The 18,586-nt window shown below is 37.4% G+C and overlaps 1 protein-coding gene across 3 annotated transcripts; it reads right to left on the minus strand.

Annotated features, from left to right (window-relative positions):
* Nucleotides 1–620: 620 nt before the first annotated feature.
* On the minus strand, nucleotides 621–17,587 carry FAM204A (family with sequence similarity 204 member A). 3 transcript variants are annotated; one of them, XM_064464252.1, is made up of 8 exons: nucleotides 17,536–17,587; nucleotides 16,594–16,881; nucleotides 15,523–15,613; nucleotides 14,901–14,934; nucleotides 14,222–14,321; nucleotides 12,358–12,447; nucleotides 1,329–1,435; nucleotides 621–997 (listed from the first exon to the last, which is right to left on the minus strand). In XM_064464252.1, exons 2-8 carry the CDS (start codon nucleotides 16,843–16,845, stop codon nucleotides 946–948), a joined length of 726 nt encoding a protein of 241 aa, XP_064320322.1. In that variant the 5' UTR covers nucleotides 16,846–16,881; nucleotides 17,536–17,587; the 3' UTR covers nucleotides 621–945. The 3 variants fall into 3 exon arrangements, with proteins under 3 accessions (XP_064320322.1, XP_064320320.1, XP_064320321.1); XM_064464250.1 differs by having other exon boundaries at nucleotides 14,222–14,324; XM_064464251.1 differs by lacking the exon at nucleotides 17,536–17,587 and adding an exon at nucleotides 17,057–17,522 and having other exon boundaries at nucleotides 14,222–14,324.
* Nucleotides 17,588–18,586: the final 999 nt, after the last annotated feature.

An 18,586-nucleotide genomic window follows, 5' to 3' on the forward strand; every position in this document is an offset into this window, starting at 1 on the left:
GACTAAACATACATGCAAGAGCTTCAGGGAGAAAAGTTATTAGTTCTGAATGTGTCCTTACTTTTCACTGAGAACAATTTTGAAGAAACATTATCATCAATTCTTGTTATAATCTTATAACAAAACATTCAAATCCTAATTGATCTGTAAAACATTTGACTTGGAGTAAAATCTGCATTTGTTACTTGGGTGTGGCTAACTGCACAGCATAACGTATTTCAGATATATTTCAATATATGTATTTCTATACTTTGGCTGCTCAAAGAAACTGGGACTTTTAAAAACTTGAGCTCCTAGGAAGGGAAGGAAACTAAAACGGGAATTTGAAATATTCTGAAGAACGTGGCACGAGGACATGACAAATAGTACCAGATCCTCCCAGGAGAGGGAGGATGGACTTTTTCAGCCAATTTTTTCTGTTTTTACGTAAGCCCATAAATGCATAAATAATAATGGTTTTGAACAGGTAGGGTGGTTTTGCTTTTCTTTATTTAGTGCCCCTCCAAACTTTCAAGCAAACCGAAGAAGTAGTGCTTACTGCATTAAGTCTGTATAACCTTAGCATGAAAGCTTATCCCTCTCCTTATACCCATGCATTACAACTACAGCGCAGCACAGAACACTTTTGGACCAAGTATTTTATTCCAACTATAAAGAGTTTTCTACAAGACTCCAAATGCATTCTACAATGCATTATCTTAGGTTTTCATATTTTGGAGAAAAATACTATTTAACATAGTATTGATGTTTAGATATTATTTTTGCTACATTATAAGAGAGTGCCAAAACAAGATACCCCACTCTAACAGCAATAAGATAAACACAAAGAATTTGATGTGTTGGAGTTTGTTATGGGGGGCGTTTTTGTGTTTAGATTTAAGATATCGCCCACAATGATTCTTCAAGTCATAACAGGCATCTGACTCTTGATGAAAACAGGACAAATTACATGTATCCCATGTTGCTTTTTGTTTCCCATCTTTTCTTGGCTTCAAATCTGAAATAGAGCACAAAAACCACGTTAGGAATCATGAGCATATGTTTTTCAGGGATTCTACCATACTTTTCATAATAACAAAAATAAGTTCTTATTTTTAATACTGTAATAAAGATATGAAGGCAAATGTAGCCATATAACCAATACATTAATTCTGGTGAAGCCTCTGTACACCACTAAAAACCTAGCCCAAAACCCAACAAGGTTAAACTAAACAAATAAGATTAGCACAAGCCTATTTCAACAAAGAAAACATTTAACTGAGATTGCATTGTATACACTTAGCGCTAATGGAACCACAAATGTTTAATTCCATACTCAAATGACTTACCCCCAAGCAAGCTTCTTTTTCTTACGAGCTTCTTGGGCAGCCTCTGCTTCTTGTTTGGCTTTTACAAAGTTGCGGCAAGCAGCAGCTTTGGCAATTTTCACACCAAGCTAAGACATAAAAAGGAGCAAAGGAAAACTGAATAGATGCAAATGGCTCATATGAAATTTAAGTCTCTCAAATTACTTGGTCTGATTCTGTTTCGCAAAAGTCAATAGATACTAAAATACCTTTCAAATATTAGGCTGATGCTGTGCTATTAGATCAGACAAGCAAGAATGTCTCTTGAGAGAAATACAGAGGAGTGGGATCCTGAGGCAAGCAATCCTTTTCACCAAATCCTTCATTTTCAAGAGTAAAAGCAAAGGGCAATAGCTCACTAGAACCTTTTGTTTGTCTGTTTTTTAACAAACTATGTAGACATAGATATACACACACAGTCTCTGTTATTAAAACCAGTCTGTGACCTCAGCTGTGCTAACACAATAGCATCAAGTCTTACCAATATGAAAACCACCCAAAAAGACAGTTTGATACAGGAAGAAATGCTACAACCCCACATTTTTAGTAGTACCAGTAGTCATGTTTTAACCAGACTGTCCAGAAAGCAAATGAAGCAGTGTCCATAGAGTCCATCTGGCATTTAGTCTTCACATTACCAGCTTTTAGATTATTAGCGCGATAATATGCATGCTTTACAAACAAGGTCGTAACAGGCTGTAGGTGAATACTACTTTACTTTCATAAACTTATTCACACCACGAATTAAGTTCACTTTAAGGAATGTCAAGGCAGGAGCAGGGGGGGTAGAAAAAAGAAAAACAGATGGAAAGGTACTGTGAACTATGACCAGATTAGGGAAAATAATCAGCATTCATAACTTGTTCATTGTAGATATATTTTGTGATTGCTGTCATGACTTGAGATTACCTGCAACTAAATTATGAATTATGGAAGAATTTGGTCTCAGAAGTTACTGCTTTTCTCCAAGACAAACTAGCAATTCATTTAGCCAGAACTGCTACAAACTGACGTGGACAAACAGGTTTTCTTCCTATCCAGTCCAAACCTACTGAAGTTAGCTAACATGTTTCTCACTGAATATTCTAAATTTCCCCAAAATGTCATGGGAGCATCAAACAACAGAAGCATGGGAGACCCAAGTGAAAGAACACTCCTTAACACTTTGGTTAAGGATCCACTATTAATGCTTACACACCTCAGTAACCTGCAGCATCTATACATGCAAATCTTATTTACTCAGAGCTGTTTTGTCCAGATAAGATGAGAGAGAACTCAAGAAGGCATCTTCAGGTGTAGGTGCACTGACACATCTTCTACAACTCTCCCATCAAACACCTACCCTGTAGGCAGGTTGATACCCTGATCATCTTGTTAACAAAGCAAAACAAAATGGCATCACTACAAGCTACTCTACCTTATGGTCCTCTTTCAGGGTTCAAGAATCAAGGAAGTAGCCCTTCTGCAGAAGGCATTGAGAGTCTACACATATGCAGGTGGTAAGCACAACAACAGTTTGTGGTTTGAGGCTCTGAACACTTGCACCACCAACAGTAGATAGGTAAGCAAAATATTTTAAAAGGAAAGTGTGCAGAATAAATAACGCTAAACAAGTTTTTAATCTACGATTTGCACATGTTAAGGTCATAAATATGCACCTATGGAATCACCTTGATGCACAAGATAGAAGTTTTGAAATGTCTGGTCACATGAATTATATTATTAGCTACATCATTTTTCCCGAGCTTTAACATTTTATATACCAGTACTTCAATGCTGACATCTGAACTGCCAAATCTCAAGTCAAAGACCAGAACATAACATTCTCTTATTTGCACTGTCACTTAATATATAAGGGCAGCTATTAACTTCAACATAAAAATGACTAAGAAAACTCACCTAACATATTCAAAATATGTTTACTTGTTAATTGAAATAGGAGCAATTATTAGCCTAAAAAAATAGAGCAATGTGATGGCTGAAGTCAATCAGCAGAACCATGCCTTTATTTCTGAACTGTATTTTACTTCGTAACATACTTGAAAATTAACTTTATGATGAACAACAGCATCTCTTTAAACATTCTAGTTATCTATTGAACACTTACACACATACAAATATACACAAGCGAGGTCTACACAAGTGCTGCAGAAAAAATCTTTTGATCTGTTATTTCTTGGAAGACAGAATGAGTTCTTCCATCTTCGAAAAATATAGATAAATGGGATAATAAGATCCTCTGCAGTGTATGTGGAAGTAAAAGGAGAAACATTTTGCAGCATCAATGCTATAATTTCTAGGCTACAGAGAGTAAAATTTTCAAGACATGAAAACAAATGTGTCACATAAACACACAAACATTTTAGATAAAACACCTTCTGCTCCCACCCACACCCAGACATACATCTTCACTCCCCGTCCCCCTTCAATAAATCCACGGGTTTTACATCAAAAAAACCCCAACATTTCAGGTCATCAGATAACTCAATAAAATACAATCTTAAAAGAAGTAAGAAAGCATGAATAAAAATGTATACAACAATTTCTTGTGTAGTCAAAGTATCAGCATTTTCCATATAGAACATCCAATATTTTGCTGCATTTTAATTAAGGTGTCTAAACATTATCACAAAGAACTGCAAATTGGTCAGAGCACGCAGTAAGGAAAATTAAGCTCTAAAGGCTTTTTATCACCATATTTCAGGAACCAAGGGTGTAAAATGTTCTAATTTGGGATATATTAAAAGCCATAAAAGGTCTTTCAAAAAGATTAATGGTACTTTGCTTGGATTTAAGATAAGGGCTTTAGCTGGTTGGAAAAGCAGGGCCCTGGCTAGACCCTTGAGGCATTCATCTTTACAGCCACTTGGAAGATTTGTAAAAGCGTCTGCATAACCTCAAGCAAACGCACTGCGACATTTTTTTTTTTTAATTCCTTTCAATTTTACAGGTTTAAGTGTGTAAATCATATTGGGTAGTAAAGCTGATATAATGGTTCTTCTTTGTAACATTATATATATATGTATTTTTAAGACAAACTTAAACAACTTCGTTTCTAAAGGGCAAAGACCTTTCCATTTTGAAGCTGACCAATAATCACATCAAATATCTTATTCTAGATGTTTAATGCAGCATAAATGAAAACTCCCTATCTGTTATTTTTCATAAATTTTCTGCTCATCTGAAATAACTACCTTGTAACAAATTCCTGAAGCTTTGCTTCTTTTTGAACACTTTCAAGGCATTTATTTAAAAATACCAATTATCATACTTCAACTTTTTAAGGAATAACAGGTCTCTATGAAAAATATTTATGCCATTCTCTTTTGTTCTTTAATTAAATGAAAACAGATGTTTTCTGAAGTAAAATGGAACCATTACTGGAGTACTTAAAGTGTTAAGGTCTTTAATTTTTATATCAGTTTGGTCTACAATTCCTGATTGTCTTTACTCAAGCTCAACATTAATGTCAAGCAAGTTACCTAGGAGACGAAAGAGATCAAAGAGACAAAAAACCCTCAAATGTCTGATTAATCAAGCCTGCAAACAGCTTATTTCTTTTAGCCTGCATGCAAGTATGAAAATGAGATTCTGGGAGCCGTACATTGTGCAGATTTGTTCATTCTTATCAGAACAAAGCCAGCGGCAGCTTATTTCATGGATCATTGGCACTGTCATCAGTGCTACACAGAACGGGTGACAGCTCCTCATTTTGAGGCTTGAACAAAATTAGCAAAAAGTCGGCACAAATTAGCCTCTCATCTTTTTAGTAATATGACATTATTCATTTACTTTTTATCCAATTTTTAATTTTTTCCTTGTCAGCTATCCCTTTCTAGTGTTTCTTGCACAGCATCATAAAACACTTCTAAAACAAGCAAAGAAATGGCTGAAGTTGAAATAGGATGTAAAGTTCAGGCAGAAGAGTAAACATTTTTACGAAGTTGCAACAGAATCTACTCTAACTTCCAGCGAACTTCCTTGAAAATCAAGACGTTTAACATTAAATATCATAAAGCAAAGACTTTTCGTTAAGCTAGCACTGCGCAGTGTAAATGCTGAATGACACAAGTAATGAAACAACAGATTCAAGAACTGCTCCAGAAATATTTCTGTATGATATACATAATGCTAAACCTCCACAAGCTCTGACAAAACATCTATATTCAAACAGGTCCTGAAATATCCTACAACCATAGCAGGGAAGCCAAGCGGCCTATTAATACGGTGTTACAGCTTCTCATCAAATATGAATCTAGTTATTTCAGGCTTGCCTTTAGCAATGATTTTCTCCTTTTATGTTATGGAATGTTATCCATTGCTGACGTATATAAAATATATAAAGCAAACAAGAATACAGAGTGGGTTTTGCAGTGAAAATTGTCCCCCCCTCAATGATGTGCTCAACTTCCACTGTAAAATACTTTGTAATACCTTTGTTGTATTTTTACGCTGTGTATTACAACATCGAATTATATTTGGATGACACAGTAATGGAGCAAGGACAGAAAACTGCTCTAATGTTGGGCTCTTTGGTAGATTTAAAACATTTAAATACAAGTAACTTCTTCCATTCATGAGAAAACACAGCATTAAAAAATTAACTATAAGCTGTTAGATGCTTTACACAGCCCCCTCATAAGAACGGCAGTTTTAAAAAAAGAACTGTAGTACTGTTTTCAGCAATTTCTTTATCTCTGTTCTTCTAAGTAAGAAAGCTTATTAACAAGCTTTGAACTTAAAATCACATTTACAATAATGTGCCATCAACAGTTTTATAAGCTAATTAGAAAAAAAGATTAATTAATGACTGGCTGCTAATAAAATGGCAATCATGAAGAAAGAAACCAAGGGTGCTAAGCTTCAACTACCACCAATTAAGAGCTAATTACAAACAAATTATATATGTGTTTTGCTGTGGGCTTTAATTTACTAAAATGGTTTTAATTAAAAGAGAAAACATGCTGATTAATTGAACTGCAGAAAAAATCTACAGTATAAACTGTGCTTTGTCTGTCTCTTTAATTAGACTTGTAACATCTGAAATCTTTTTTTAAGGTTTGTTAAGGAAAAGATATACATAATTAAGGGAGCATATGAATGTAATTCTAGGTGATAACCCTGCCATGTTCCAAAGGTTAAAAGAAAACAACCCCAATGAGGAGAGATATTTGGAAGCACCTCAGCTAAAGGTTAGAAAGAAAATCCTTCAGAGATAAAAATAAACCTTTTTTTCACCCCCAGGTCCTTCAATGGGACTTCCAAGTTAATTGGTGCTTGGTTGCATTTCATATAACATTGCATCAATCTTGTCAGGTACCCAAAACACTACAGTAAGTTATGAATACTGCACAGAATTCAGAAACAAGACTCTTAGCATGAGAAGAGGATCAAGCACTACAACCTGTCCATCTGAAACCGCAATATCCATGTGACCTCATGATCAATCATATCCTACCCTGATTTTCAAATGGAAAACAGCTTCTGGATTGGATCTCAAGAGTTATGACATACAACCTTGCTCATGTGCTTCCCATTCCAGATTAGAAGACTAGAAGTTACTTACAGACAAGAGATACAGACAAGATCATTAGAAAAATGATCAAAACAGATCCAACAAATTTTGAAGACAACAGCAGCAGTGATCTTGCTGTAACCGAGAACGATATCCCCAGCAAAGAGCCAATTAGTTTCATTGATTGCAGTGTAGATCTTTCATTTAAGCTTGATTACAATATTACAATTATAATTTCCCTATAAATTGCAGCTTTTAAAAAGTGTTTCACCAAAATGCCAGAAGCCACTACGCTAAGCACTTAGGAACAGTACTGTCAAAAAGCTTGCGCGATTTAGGGACTGACAACTACTCCAGTAATTTAGCATACTAAATTACAAAACACTTTAAAAGTTCCTTTCGACAGCTATGTCTAATATGGTCAAGATTATTTTATCACATTCAAGTTACAGTCCTCGGGCTAATGCACTCTTAGACAATGTGGCACCTACCTACCAGGCAGTTAACACAAAAACCACAAACATAATGCAAAGTTTGAGGTTCAGCCAGATTAGTTCTCAGAATATTAGAGCCATAAGAAATCTGCACTCTGCTTCTCAACACCACACTGATCTCAGCACAAAAACACTATGAAAATTCTTTCTCTGGGGGGGAAAAAGCTTGGAAAGTATTTTCAGGTTTACATATGAGGGGCATGGGGGGAATCTTTTAAAATTATTTGGTTTAATTAGGAAAAGAACTTTTACGAGTATCACTCCAAACTGAAACTGATTTACAGCAAAGGGAAATTACCATGCATCTCCACATACCATCCTTACACAAAAGGATAAACACATGCAACTGTGCACTGTCACAGTGCTCTAATTTATCAACATTTATTCTGCAAAAGTCTAGGCAGATTCCCACAAACACAGGAAGAACAATTAAAGTACGGTTCAAGATATTATTCAAAAAAAGTGTTTCAAAAGCATTAGAAGAGTTGACATAATTCCAAGCGTGGGTTTGCAGCTACCTATCCAAGTATCTGCTACCATTAAACCTCAACTACCCTACCCTAGAGCATCACCGAGAAAACCATTTTATCTCAGCCCAGCTAAAGGGCCACATAAATCCCATTCTCTCACCACTTTCATTCTAAAAAGTTCAGAATTTTTTCTGGTAACTCCCACATTAACACTTCTGCTGGCATTTCTCAAGTTAATTCACTATTAATGCAGTGTTCAAATAATGGTTTTAGGTAAGCCAGCCTACATTTGAAAAGATTAACTTTAAAACATGAAGACTCTCTGCCAATGCTGAAAGTCCTGGAATGTTATAATGAAGACAGCAACTGGGTTATAATAATAAACCTTAACTGCGTATATTATACCAGCACACTGTAATGAACTGCCAGTTATTTAATGCTAATAGTACTATGTTGTAGGTATTACAGAAATAATTCAGTCTGGCAATGTGTTTAAAAATCCACAGTGACTTAAGATTAAGCAGTATGGCCCACCTGCATTATGTTGATGCTCAACAAAAATTTATCAGAGGAGCACTGATCTTCTATACTGTAACTGCACCACAGCACTGAGGTGCTCAAGCTAGACTGGGTTCTAGAAGCAGTCTAGCTGAAGATGCAGAGTTACTGATGGCCTAAATTATTCTGTGCAATATAATGCAGACTTGCCCATTTTTTCAGGAAGAATTTCACTTGTATATAAAATAATGCAATCAAGAATTTCAGGATTACTGGAACTCATGGTGAAGCAGAACACCCCACAAGAGAACATGCTGTGGGGATGGCCAAGGATGCTACAGTTAGCGATCTGCTACCCTGATAACTCCTAAACTAACTGCAATCACTTTTCTGGTCCACAAACTAGGATGACAACAAGAGACAAGGGGTAATACTTTGTAGTCAGGTTTGCCAGGAGATTAGACTGAATATCATCATCATCACATAAGTACAATTCTCTTTTTTTTTTAGAGAAGTGCCACTGCCAATAAAAAAAAGGGATAAACCATTTTTAGTTTCAAAAGCTACATGTGAATCCAATCATGCAACCACTAGTAAATATAGAGCCTTGTGCATAAGGTATTCCAAGTTCTAACTTCTCTCACTCTAAAACCTCAAATGCTACTAGATTAAGAAGTTTTGTTCTAAAATCAGCATTTGTGCTTATTCATCAAAGCAGAAGAAAGCAACAAATAATATATTGCCCAAAGCCTCATTTATGGCAGTACAGTAACATTTTCCTTAAAGAGCCTACAACTCCCACATGGAAACCACAGGACCCAAAACCTCAAAGCAGTATCATTTATGCTTTTATGATATAAAATCCAGCATCCACTCACAGCTGCTAGATTACACACATTGTCTAAATCATTACTGATTTTAAAGGAATCTGATTTTTAAAAACCTTTTCTCACTGTGTCATCACGATAGCATATTGACAGCATCATTTTGGCATTCCTTTGCTTTTCAGAACATGTTTTTATTGCCTATTCTCATCACCTTTTTATTTTTGGCTTCATTTTTCCAAATACTGAAGCTGCCCTATCAGTTTCACAGGCTTATAAATGTTATACATCAAAAATTAGTTCCACTTATTAAGGCAGGAAACAGCTTTTAAGAACTCTGGGATCTATGCCTCAAAGCAAAAGCTTTATCAGCAGGTTCCAGTCACTGCTTCTTGCAAAAGAAAATGGTGCTGATTAAAACCCCATACACCTGATTTCAAAAAGAACACCTACCCACTGAACATTCTTCACATGGCTGTAAGGGGGGCTCTACTCAAAACAGAAGGCAGCTGTTTCTCATGCACTCCCTGTCCCGAACCATGCAACACTGCTCAAGGAAAGTGAAAACTATACATAAAAAGATGAAGTCAAGATAAAAACAATAAATCATCCACTTATTTTCTAGACTTCAGAAGTGGTGTACTTTGTTACAGTCATAGTACAGTTCCGTGCCTGACTTCCTCAGTGTTGTGTTTGCATTTGGAAGTTAGGGGGATACAAATAGCCACATACTTTAGAAATTAACTCACTTTGTCAGAAATGTTATGGAAAATAAGTTTTAAAGGGGACATTTCTTTAAATTGCAAAGAGAAGTAGCAATTGAATTAATACTATACAATATGAAATATTTTATTACTTGTACACAAAGCAATTATTTTTGAATCAACCTCTTCCACAATCAAATCCTTTTCTACAGGTCTTCACTGAATCAGAATTAATCACTGTTAGAATGATTTTCCTCTTTCAAAGATGCAGTTAAAAAACCAGCTTCTTAAAAATCACAAAGAAAAGGGAATCTTGCAGTGGTTTATGTAACACATCTTTACAACAGTAGAGAACCCCAGTGAATTCACATGAATTCTGCCTCGACAGAGCTCCTCATGAGATCAAGCCAGAGTCATTTGAGTTTTCCTTCTTTCAACACACTATTTATTCAGATAAACCCACTTAACCAAAACCAAGTCAAGGCTGTGAATACTAATAAAGTTTCAAGCATTTTGTTTTCAGAATTACAACATGCTAATATTTGAAAGTCAACAATTTGGAGCTAATGTTCCACAAATAATAATACGTTGCTGTAGCACCTGGGATATGCTAGATGTTGTACAATCCCATGGCTACTGAAATCAGATAACAGTTTATCATAAATATTATAAATATTACAAAACCTTAAAAACTTCTTACATTAATTTATTTTTATACTCAAACAATTTGCACTAGAATCTCAGTATGTTTTATTGATTACAATACTCTAACCACTTTAGAGTAGATGGGATAATGACATTTGTGAAGGAGAACAGCAAGTGTTTTTCATGTTGTAAGCACAAAAGGTAACATAACAGTATCACAGTGAGAAGCTGGTCAGACTTAACGGGAACATTAGGACACATTCCTATCACTGTCAACAGCCATCATCTTTGTGGACTGAAGTTTTGTGATCACTGGTGAAAAGGCAGAGAAGAGTTTAGTCATTAGAAACTGCCCTGAGTGACTAAACGTAGGAGTTCAATGGTTGTGTAAGAACACGCACTGAGGAACAGTTAGTTCTACCTAACCTTTGAGAACCTTAAGAACTGTATTTCCCATTTCAAAAGCCATCTATTTTTAAAGCCATCACAATATTGTATTATATTGCATAAAACAGATTTAAATCTGCAATTTCACATTAAAGCTTAGCTTGAAACCCTGTACTTAGGAAACATTTTAAATATTCGTATGAGAATGAGAAGTATTGGAATTTGTCCTTTCCTCCTTAATCCTTTTCTAATGCCTTTGAATTTTACTAGTATGCACAGTGGAAAGAAAATTCCCATTACCTCTGTGAAGATAGAAGAACATGCAAGATAGAGGAATGAAAGCAGAAGTTACATAATTAATTGCTAAAAGAAATCTAAAATATTTATAGTTTAAATTATATAAATCAGACTACTTAAAAATGATAGCTTCTCCACTCACCTCAAATAGCACTTATTTATTTTCTCTTACCTGACTTCAAAACTGTTCCAACTACCTTTTTATCCTGATTTTCTTCCTTTGCATTTTCTCCCCTGTGCACAAACAGCAGCAGGCACAACAGCCTTCATGGATTTCTATTACATACTTCAGCTGCTACTACCTATTATACGTGCGCCAATTTAACTATTTCTTATATGAAATTGCAATTACCAGAGGTATCTGATTCCTCACCAGTTTAAGTATTCACACAGCACTACATACAAATTTAAAGGGTCCTGTTTTTGTAGCAAGGAGCAGCACAGACTTCATAAAATTACTCAGATATACCAACTAATAAGACAACATTGTAAAAAGAAATCCAGCTAAGAGAAATGCTATTTTTTCAATAGATACACATTTACACACTAAAAATTATGACAAGGAGAAAAAATATCCATTCATTCTATAAACATTCTAAGGCTACAGCAATATGTTTGACAGCCATCTACTCCCATTCTTCTTCAGAATTCTTCCAGCCATCAACTCCTGATCACATGAATACCCAGGAAAAAAAGCACTGATGCCCAAGTTTGGGTATATCTGTCCTTATCCAGGTGAGCCTTGCTCTAAGCTTGCCACTATCTACTTTTCTTCAGGATTCCCAACCTTATTGGTGAGAGAATGCAAAATCCGAGTGACAAGGAACTGACAGGAAAGGAACATCCTACTCCTTTTTTTTTGGCACGATGCAGGAAAATCAAAAGCTCAATATAGATGACTAGTTGCTGACTGCTCTGACTTGTGAAATCAGCACAAAGGCTTTAAAGCAAGGTTACTTGGGATTGTTCATGGTTGTATTTTCAATTCTTATACATGGCTACAGCCCTCCAAGCATTACTAGATCAGCAGGAAAATCCTTCAGTCACTGACAAAAATCTGCTTAGAGGAAACAATCTTGCCCCAAACAATCTTCAATGCTATTTTAGTTATGACACACTTTGTACAGATGTACAAAACTAAATGTTTCCTCAGAGCTTTTGTTAATAGCCCACTTACCTCACGAATGGCTAGTCTATCACTCAGCTCCTCAGCCTTATCAATGTCACCTTCAGCCACAGACTTCTCTATGCTAAGTTCAAGGCCAGACTAGAGAAAGAAAAGCAAATATCTTTAGGACAAATAAAGAAGTAATACGCTTAAAGACAGCATCTGCTTTCTAAAAATCTTTCTTTCATAAAATTCTTTAAGACACTGCATAAACCTGTAATTTCTGTGTAACACAAATCACTTTGTCTATGTATTGTAATGGACAGTATAATTAAGAATTCACTGAAAGGCTGCCTGAGCACAAATCATTGCATTAGTTCCACCGTATGTGCAGGATAATACTGTAGGTTAAAAAAATTACACGGACTAGTTTATGCCTGTCACAATAAAATTTCATCTGAAGATCTGGCTTATCTCTTCCATCCCTGAAGCTTTCTAAACAAAATGTGAAATATATGTGTCAGGTAACATGAAGAATGGCAATTACCACTGTATCGTTAGAGTACTAAGATCTTATCTGTATCCAAAAAACTGAGTTTTGGCATGGTGCCACTCCACTGTGCTAATAAATTAAATTCTAGCAGTCGTATGGAAAACAATGAAAAAGCTTCAGAAATTAAGCTCTGAAAATACATTGATCATAAAGGTTATTTTCTTAATGTCACTTATTACATTATTTGTGAATGTTGCTGTTAAACAATAAAAAGTAAATATTTACTGGAAATTATAGTTAGAAACTTCTGAAGGAATACAGAAGGGCAGCATAGCAGTAGGCACTGGCTTCAAAGTTCCACAAAAAGCTCACTGTCTCATAACAAAAGTCAATTTACAGCCTCACTGGTTTTAAATATTAGTGGTGCTAAAGAAAACTCATTTGACAGTTTCATAACATATACTTTTTCAAAAGATAAAAACAGAAAGGCAAACAAAATTCCTGAGAAAGTAATCTGCAAATACTGTATTTGAATTATTCAGATTGAAGTTAAAAAAGGCAATCCAAAGAGAGGTGCACAATTGGAAGTTGCAGCAATAGCCAATTCTGCTGGATGTCTTTCCTGAAATTAATGAGGCATACATTCCACTAGTGACAAAAACCTCTGAACTTATGTGGAGAGCACCTGCATTTTAACACTTCAGGCCTCATTCCAGATCTATCCTGAGCAGTTTAGTGACAACTAAATACCCACCAAAAGTAAGAACTGAAACAGAAGCGAACAGTATCTCCTGACCTGCATGCAGAAGCTTACTTTAAGCAAATGAAAAATACAAAATTTATCATAAAGGAGGCTAACTGAATGTTTGATGTCATAGAACTTGGCCTTTACTAGAAAAACTACACAAACAGTGCTACGAGGACCTCAAATATGAGTTTCTTAACTTGATCATGTTATACCAGTTATTTCAAATATGATTAGTTATGCAATAATATTTATGAACAGAACGTGTTGTAGATCCAGTGTGTATAGATCCTGTATGGTAGGTTTGGCTGTCTAATTCCTATGGCCAGTGGTGTCAGCTAAAGGATATACTTGACATATTTCAAAGTTAAAACATGACTTTAAAAAACCCAAAAGAAAAAAGGTCAAACAGTGTATGAAGCCTTGTGTCTCTCATGATAATAGAAAACAAAACCAGACAGGAAACAAGCATGGATACTGTCTCAAAAGAAAGCACAGCAACCTTTCAATCTAAGTACAATCAATTTGATATCTAAAAGGAAATTCATTTAAGATGTGCACAAAATTATTCTTCTTCAGCATAACTTGATTATTTACTCACTTTCAAATAGTCTCAGTTTCATTCCTATCTCAGTTAAGGCTGAGTTCTTTTACTGCCAAGTACAAGCTGACATTGTTTTTGTATCAACAGTCACCTTTTGTGGAGCCCTGCTATCCACAGGTGATTCAAATCTATCATTGATTCCAAAGTATTGTGTAAGTTCTTTCCATTTGTCTTCATTTGCCAACTGTTGACTACTAAAAACAACAACAAAGTCATTAATATAACTAGATCCCTTCCCACAACTTATTCTTTTCAACACTAAAAGAAATTCTTCCATTTCGCAAACATGCTCTTTTCACCCATTCACAGTTTTTAATGGAAGTGAAATTAATTATTCCTTCCCTTCTGCAAGTGTAATTCCATGATCTTGAAAGCAAGCTTATAGAATCATTTAGGTTGGAAAGACCTTTCAGACCATAGAGTTCCAACCATTAACATAGCACTGCCAAGCAGGAAAAAGAGGAGGCGGCACAGGCTGAACAGGAGCGTGTACGCAATTACATGCAAACCATCATTAGGAGTAATATTAAAGTAAATTTTAAGTTACATTAAATAACACATTTGTGCCGATTTTTAAAATTGAGCAATAAACTCTATCAAACAATCACTGGTATCAAACTCAGCCTGCCCGACAGAGACACTGAGCAACTTCAGCAGATATTTTACATGATGTTCAAAGCTAGGCTCTGGCCATGCATGCAGTCAAGCTTTTTACAAGTTTTGCCTGACATTAAAACAGACCTCAGATAATCACACTGAGCTGGTTATACCTCTTAGTCACTTCATCGTTCTTTTTCTGTTTTTCTAGGGGGAAAAAAAAAAATAAAATCCAACATTACACAGCAATACCCTACAGCATCCAATGAAGTTAACAGAACTCTAATTGGTCACATTTCCTTTCAAAGATTAACACACTAGGACGTTTACTCAATGATCATGTGGATTTAAACCACTCAGCTCTAAGACTTTTCATACAAAGAACCTCCTACAGGATCTGTGAAGAAGTTTTAACCAGATACACAAAAGTACGTTTTACAGAATTACTGAAATACTGATATATAATGGCTAAGTGTATAACTGAGTAAGTTTTACTTCCTTTTTAAAAAGGGGACAAATATATTACTTGAACTTTAAGCAGCAATTTAAAACCTAGTCGTACACTTGATGTACACAACTGGAAAAATAAAATAATAGATAAAGCTAGAATACATCCACTCAGGCATTCAATTCTTGGCAAAAAAAAACCCACCCAACAAACAAAACACAAACAGAACAACCAAACGCACACACCCCTCAAAAAAAAAAAAAGAAACCCAGCAGCAAATCCCACTTCCTATGTATTTGATGCTAATTCCATTTTGGGAAAATAAATCCTGTCATTATATAAAACACCTTTTCTGCGGCGCCTTCTTTTTCGGTTTTCATTTCCCTGATTTGCTTGGGTTTTCATTTCACGGTTTTTCTTCTGAAGGTCCAGAAATTTCTGCAAGATTAAGACATGACAAATCAGTATTTTTAAAATTTTTCCCATTTTTTAAAAAAATTACATAATGTGCTGAGAAATATCATCCCGGTACCTTATTTATCTGCAGTACCTTGTTATATCTATTACATTAAAATTTATGTATTGAGAACATCCAACTCTGATGGTGTTAAACTGAAATTGACTCTAATCTTTCATCACCTCTCTCTGACTTTCTGCCCTCCCAAAATCCCAGGACTATTCAAACCCAGCAGTTTTCTCATGGGACGTGACACTGAATACACTTAGGCTGTTTGTGCACTCCTGAGCTATTCAACACATTGCTGCTGACTAGCTGGTAGCTTGTAATCAAAGTGTTACTGACAGCACAGCCCTTGCACAGCAGGCTACCAGCATGGATCGATGGATAGAGTAGAGTAACTAGTCTTTACAATTCTTAGACTCAAAAGGCTAAAGCACAGATTGCTTTATTTTCTCAGTCTTTATATGCAGCAGAAAATATCAAGAGATTATGTGAGCAACTATGAATCTGAATGTCTGCAACTAACCCCTACAGAAAGCAGAAGGGTACCCCTCCACTCCACAGATACACATCACCAGTACAGCAGCTGATACACTGAGCTGTAAATCCTAACTAATACAAAAAGCAGTTACTAAGAAGCACAGAGCCTATGCACTACTGAAAATACAAGTCTTTATGCAACTATACAGTTACCCAAACACTGCCCTGCTCTGAATCACCACTGCACTAGGAAAAAACCAAGACTTACATTCATTTCCTATCTAAATTCCTATCCATCCTGCTTGAAACAGTCTAAGGTATATTACCACAACTGAACTTTGATCATATTTTTTTTTTCATTTCAGATTTATATATTGAATATTCAATATTGAATTATTTTAATTTAAGATTTTGCCATTTGACTTTGAGTATATTGCATTTATGCTCTGGACATTTGGGGGCTTGTAACAATACCTACATTCCACATATTTAAAGAAACCCCAGAAGGGCATGTTTGAGATTTGTCTCCTCCATCTGCCACTGACAGCAAAATGGGTTCACTGACAGCACCGCTTTCAGGTGCATTCTCCTGGAGTTCAGAAAGCTGAACTTTTTCAACATCTTCTTTTGCATCTTCCTTTGATAAGGAACCACACGATTCATCTTCCTCATCAGAACTTAAGTCAACATCGCTTTCATTCATTCCTGGAGGTAACAGTCCACTCCACATCTTCCAGTTTAAACAAGTCCAAGCCACTTCAAGTTACTGCAAGACACCAAAGTTATGTGAGCTTACCCATGCCGAGATATACCACAATTAGCGTGCAGAAGAGAGAAGCAAAAGTAGCAAAACACAATCAGAAATGTTTTAATTTCTCTTGAGAAAAGCAACTACCATTAGATGCTTTAGACAAGCACGTTATAAAGCTTCTAATACTTACTATTTCAGAGAGAAGTAGAGGATTTAAGTTCACGGGTTGAAGCTATCAGGTCTCTTTTTTTCTTCCTTGTTCTTTCAAGTTTGCCACTCGGCACTTGTTTACAGCCGCTTTGGGTTGTAGTGCAGTGTTGCAGCAAACGCCTCCCGCCGCGGGCAGCGGGGCAGCTCGCCCGGTGCCCCCACCCAGCGCTCCCCGGGATAGCCCGGAGGCAGCCGCCGCTTCCTCCCACCAGGCGGGCACGGCCGGGCGTGGGGAGCTGCGCCGGCCGCGGGGCGGACGGGGAGAGGAGCCGGCCGTCCAGGCGAAGGCAGCGCGCTGCGGACGCGGCTCGGCTCCGCGCCAGGCTGGGGGAGGCCAGGCGGCACCTCCCGCCCCCGCGGGCCCGACGGCGCTGCCGAGGAGGCCAGAGAGGAACCCGCGCACCACCCACCTGCCCCAGCCACAACCCCAACACCGAAACTCCCCCCAACCGTGTTTACCTGGCCGCCATCTTAGCACTGCCGGAACACCCCGCCTGACGATTGGGCTCTGCCACGCAGCCAATCAGCGGGCGCTTTGCTGCCTTGGGTCCGGCCTCTCCGGTCTCCCGGACAACGAGGTGGTGCGGCCTGTGCCGGGGCAGAGGGGCGAGAGAGCCGGCCCCGGCCCCGGCCCCGGCCCCGGCGCCAGCGGCGCCGCTTGCCCGGGGGGGGTCTTTCCCCTGGGGCTGTGGGGACGTAGGTCCCCTCCTCGCCGTGAGGCCGCTCTTGGGCAACAGAGCGAGTTCCTCGCAGCCGGGAGGGCTCCAGAAGGGTCTGATGGCTCAGCGTGTGCGAGTGAGGTGGCTTTGTCAGAATTAACAGCACTGCTCTGGAAGAAGGACAGGTGGCGAGTTTTAGTTGCTGTAAGGGAGCATGGCATGTATTCCAAAAGACAACCTTGTAGCTCACACGATGCCTGAGTGTTGATGCTGGGACACAATGACTAGGGCCAGCAGCCTTGCTCTTCAAGGGTAGAAAAATCCTTTTAAAGTTCCCACTAGTGTCTTGGATTAAAGTGGTAGAGAGAAAACCTCAAAAACACTAGTCCTAGATCTTGCAAGGTTGTTCACTGTGGATTGACTTCCAGCATCAGAGCTCGCTTTTTCCTTAAACTGTTCCAAGAATGTGGAAAAGCTTTTAGAATCTCATTGGGAATTATGAGTGGAACAGCACTGTGCTAGGTACTTCAAAGGTGAACAGTAAGTCTATGCAGAGCATTCAGTAAAGGATTTGCTTATCTGGAAGATTCTCCTACACCTTCTTGTCCCTTCAGCCTTCATAGGTGAGACATCCGAAACAGGCATTTAGGAGCAGTCTGAATATGCTTCATCAAGAACATCTTGCATGTAGAGAGCGATAGGAAGGGAGCCACAGAGAAACTGCAAGAAAAAGATGAAGGGATAAGGCTGACATCACTAGCACTGAAATGCATCTGAGAGGTGGGAGGTTTCGTGATTGGAATAATTTGTAAGAAGATGCATGTCTGAGTGACAATTTGACAGGTTGAAAA

The sequence above is a fragment of the Phalacrocorax carbo genome, chromosome 12 (assembly GCF_963921805.1).
Source record: "Phalacrocorax carbo chromosome 12, bPhaCar2.1, whole genome shotgun sequence".
Lineage (NCBI taxonomy): Eukaryota > Metazoa > Chordata > Aves > Suliformes > Phalacrocoracidae > Phalacrocorax > Phalacrocorax carbo.

What these genes read in the sequence shown, in the direction of transcription:
- FAM204A (XM_064464250.1), bottom strand. Translation starts at nt 16,845, where the DNA reads ATGTGGAGTGGACTGTTACCTCCAGGAATGAATGAAAGCGATGTTGAC. An exon ending in AAGAAGGCGCCGCAGAAAAG is followed by an intron (nt 14,935 to 15,522) that starts GTGTTTTATATA and finishes TTTTCCCCCTAG; the next exon opens with AAAAACAGAAAAAGAACGAT. An exon ending in ATAGACTAGCCATTCGTGAG is followed by an intron (nt 1,436 to 12,357) that starts GTAAGTGGGCTA and finishes TTTATGTCTTAG; the next exon opens with CTTGGTGTGAAAATTGCCAA.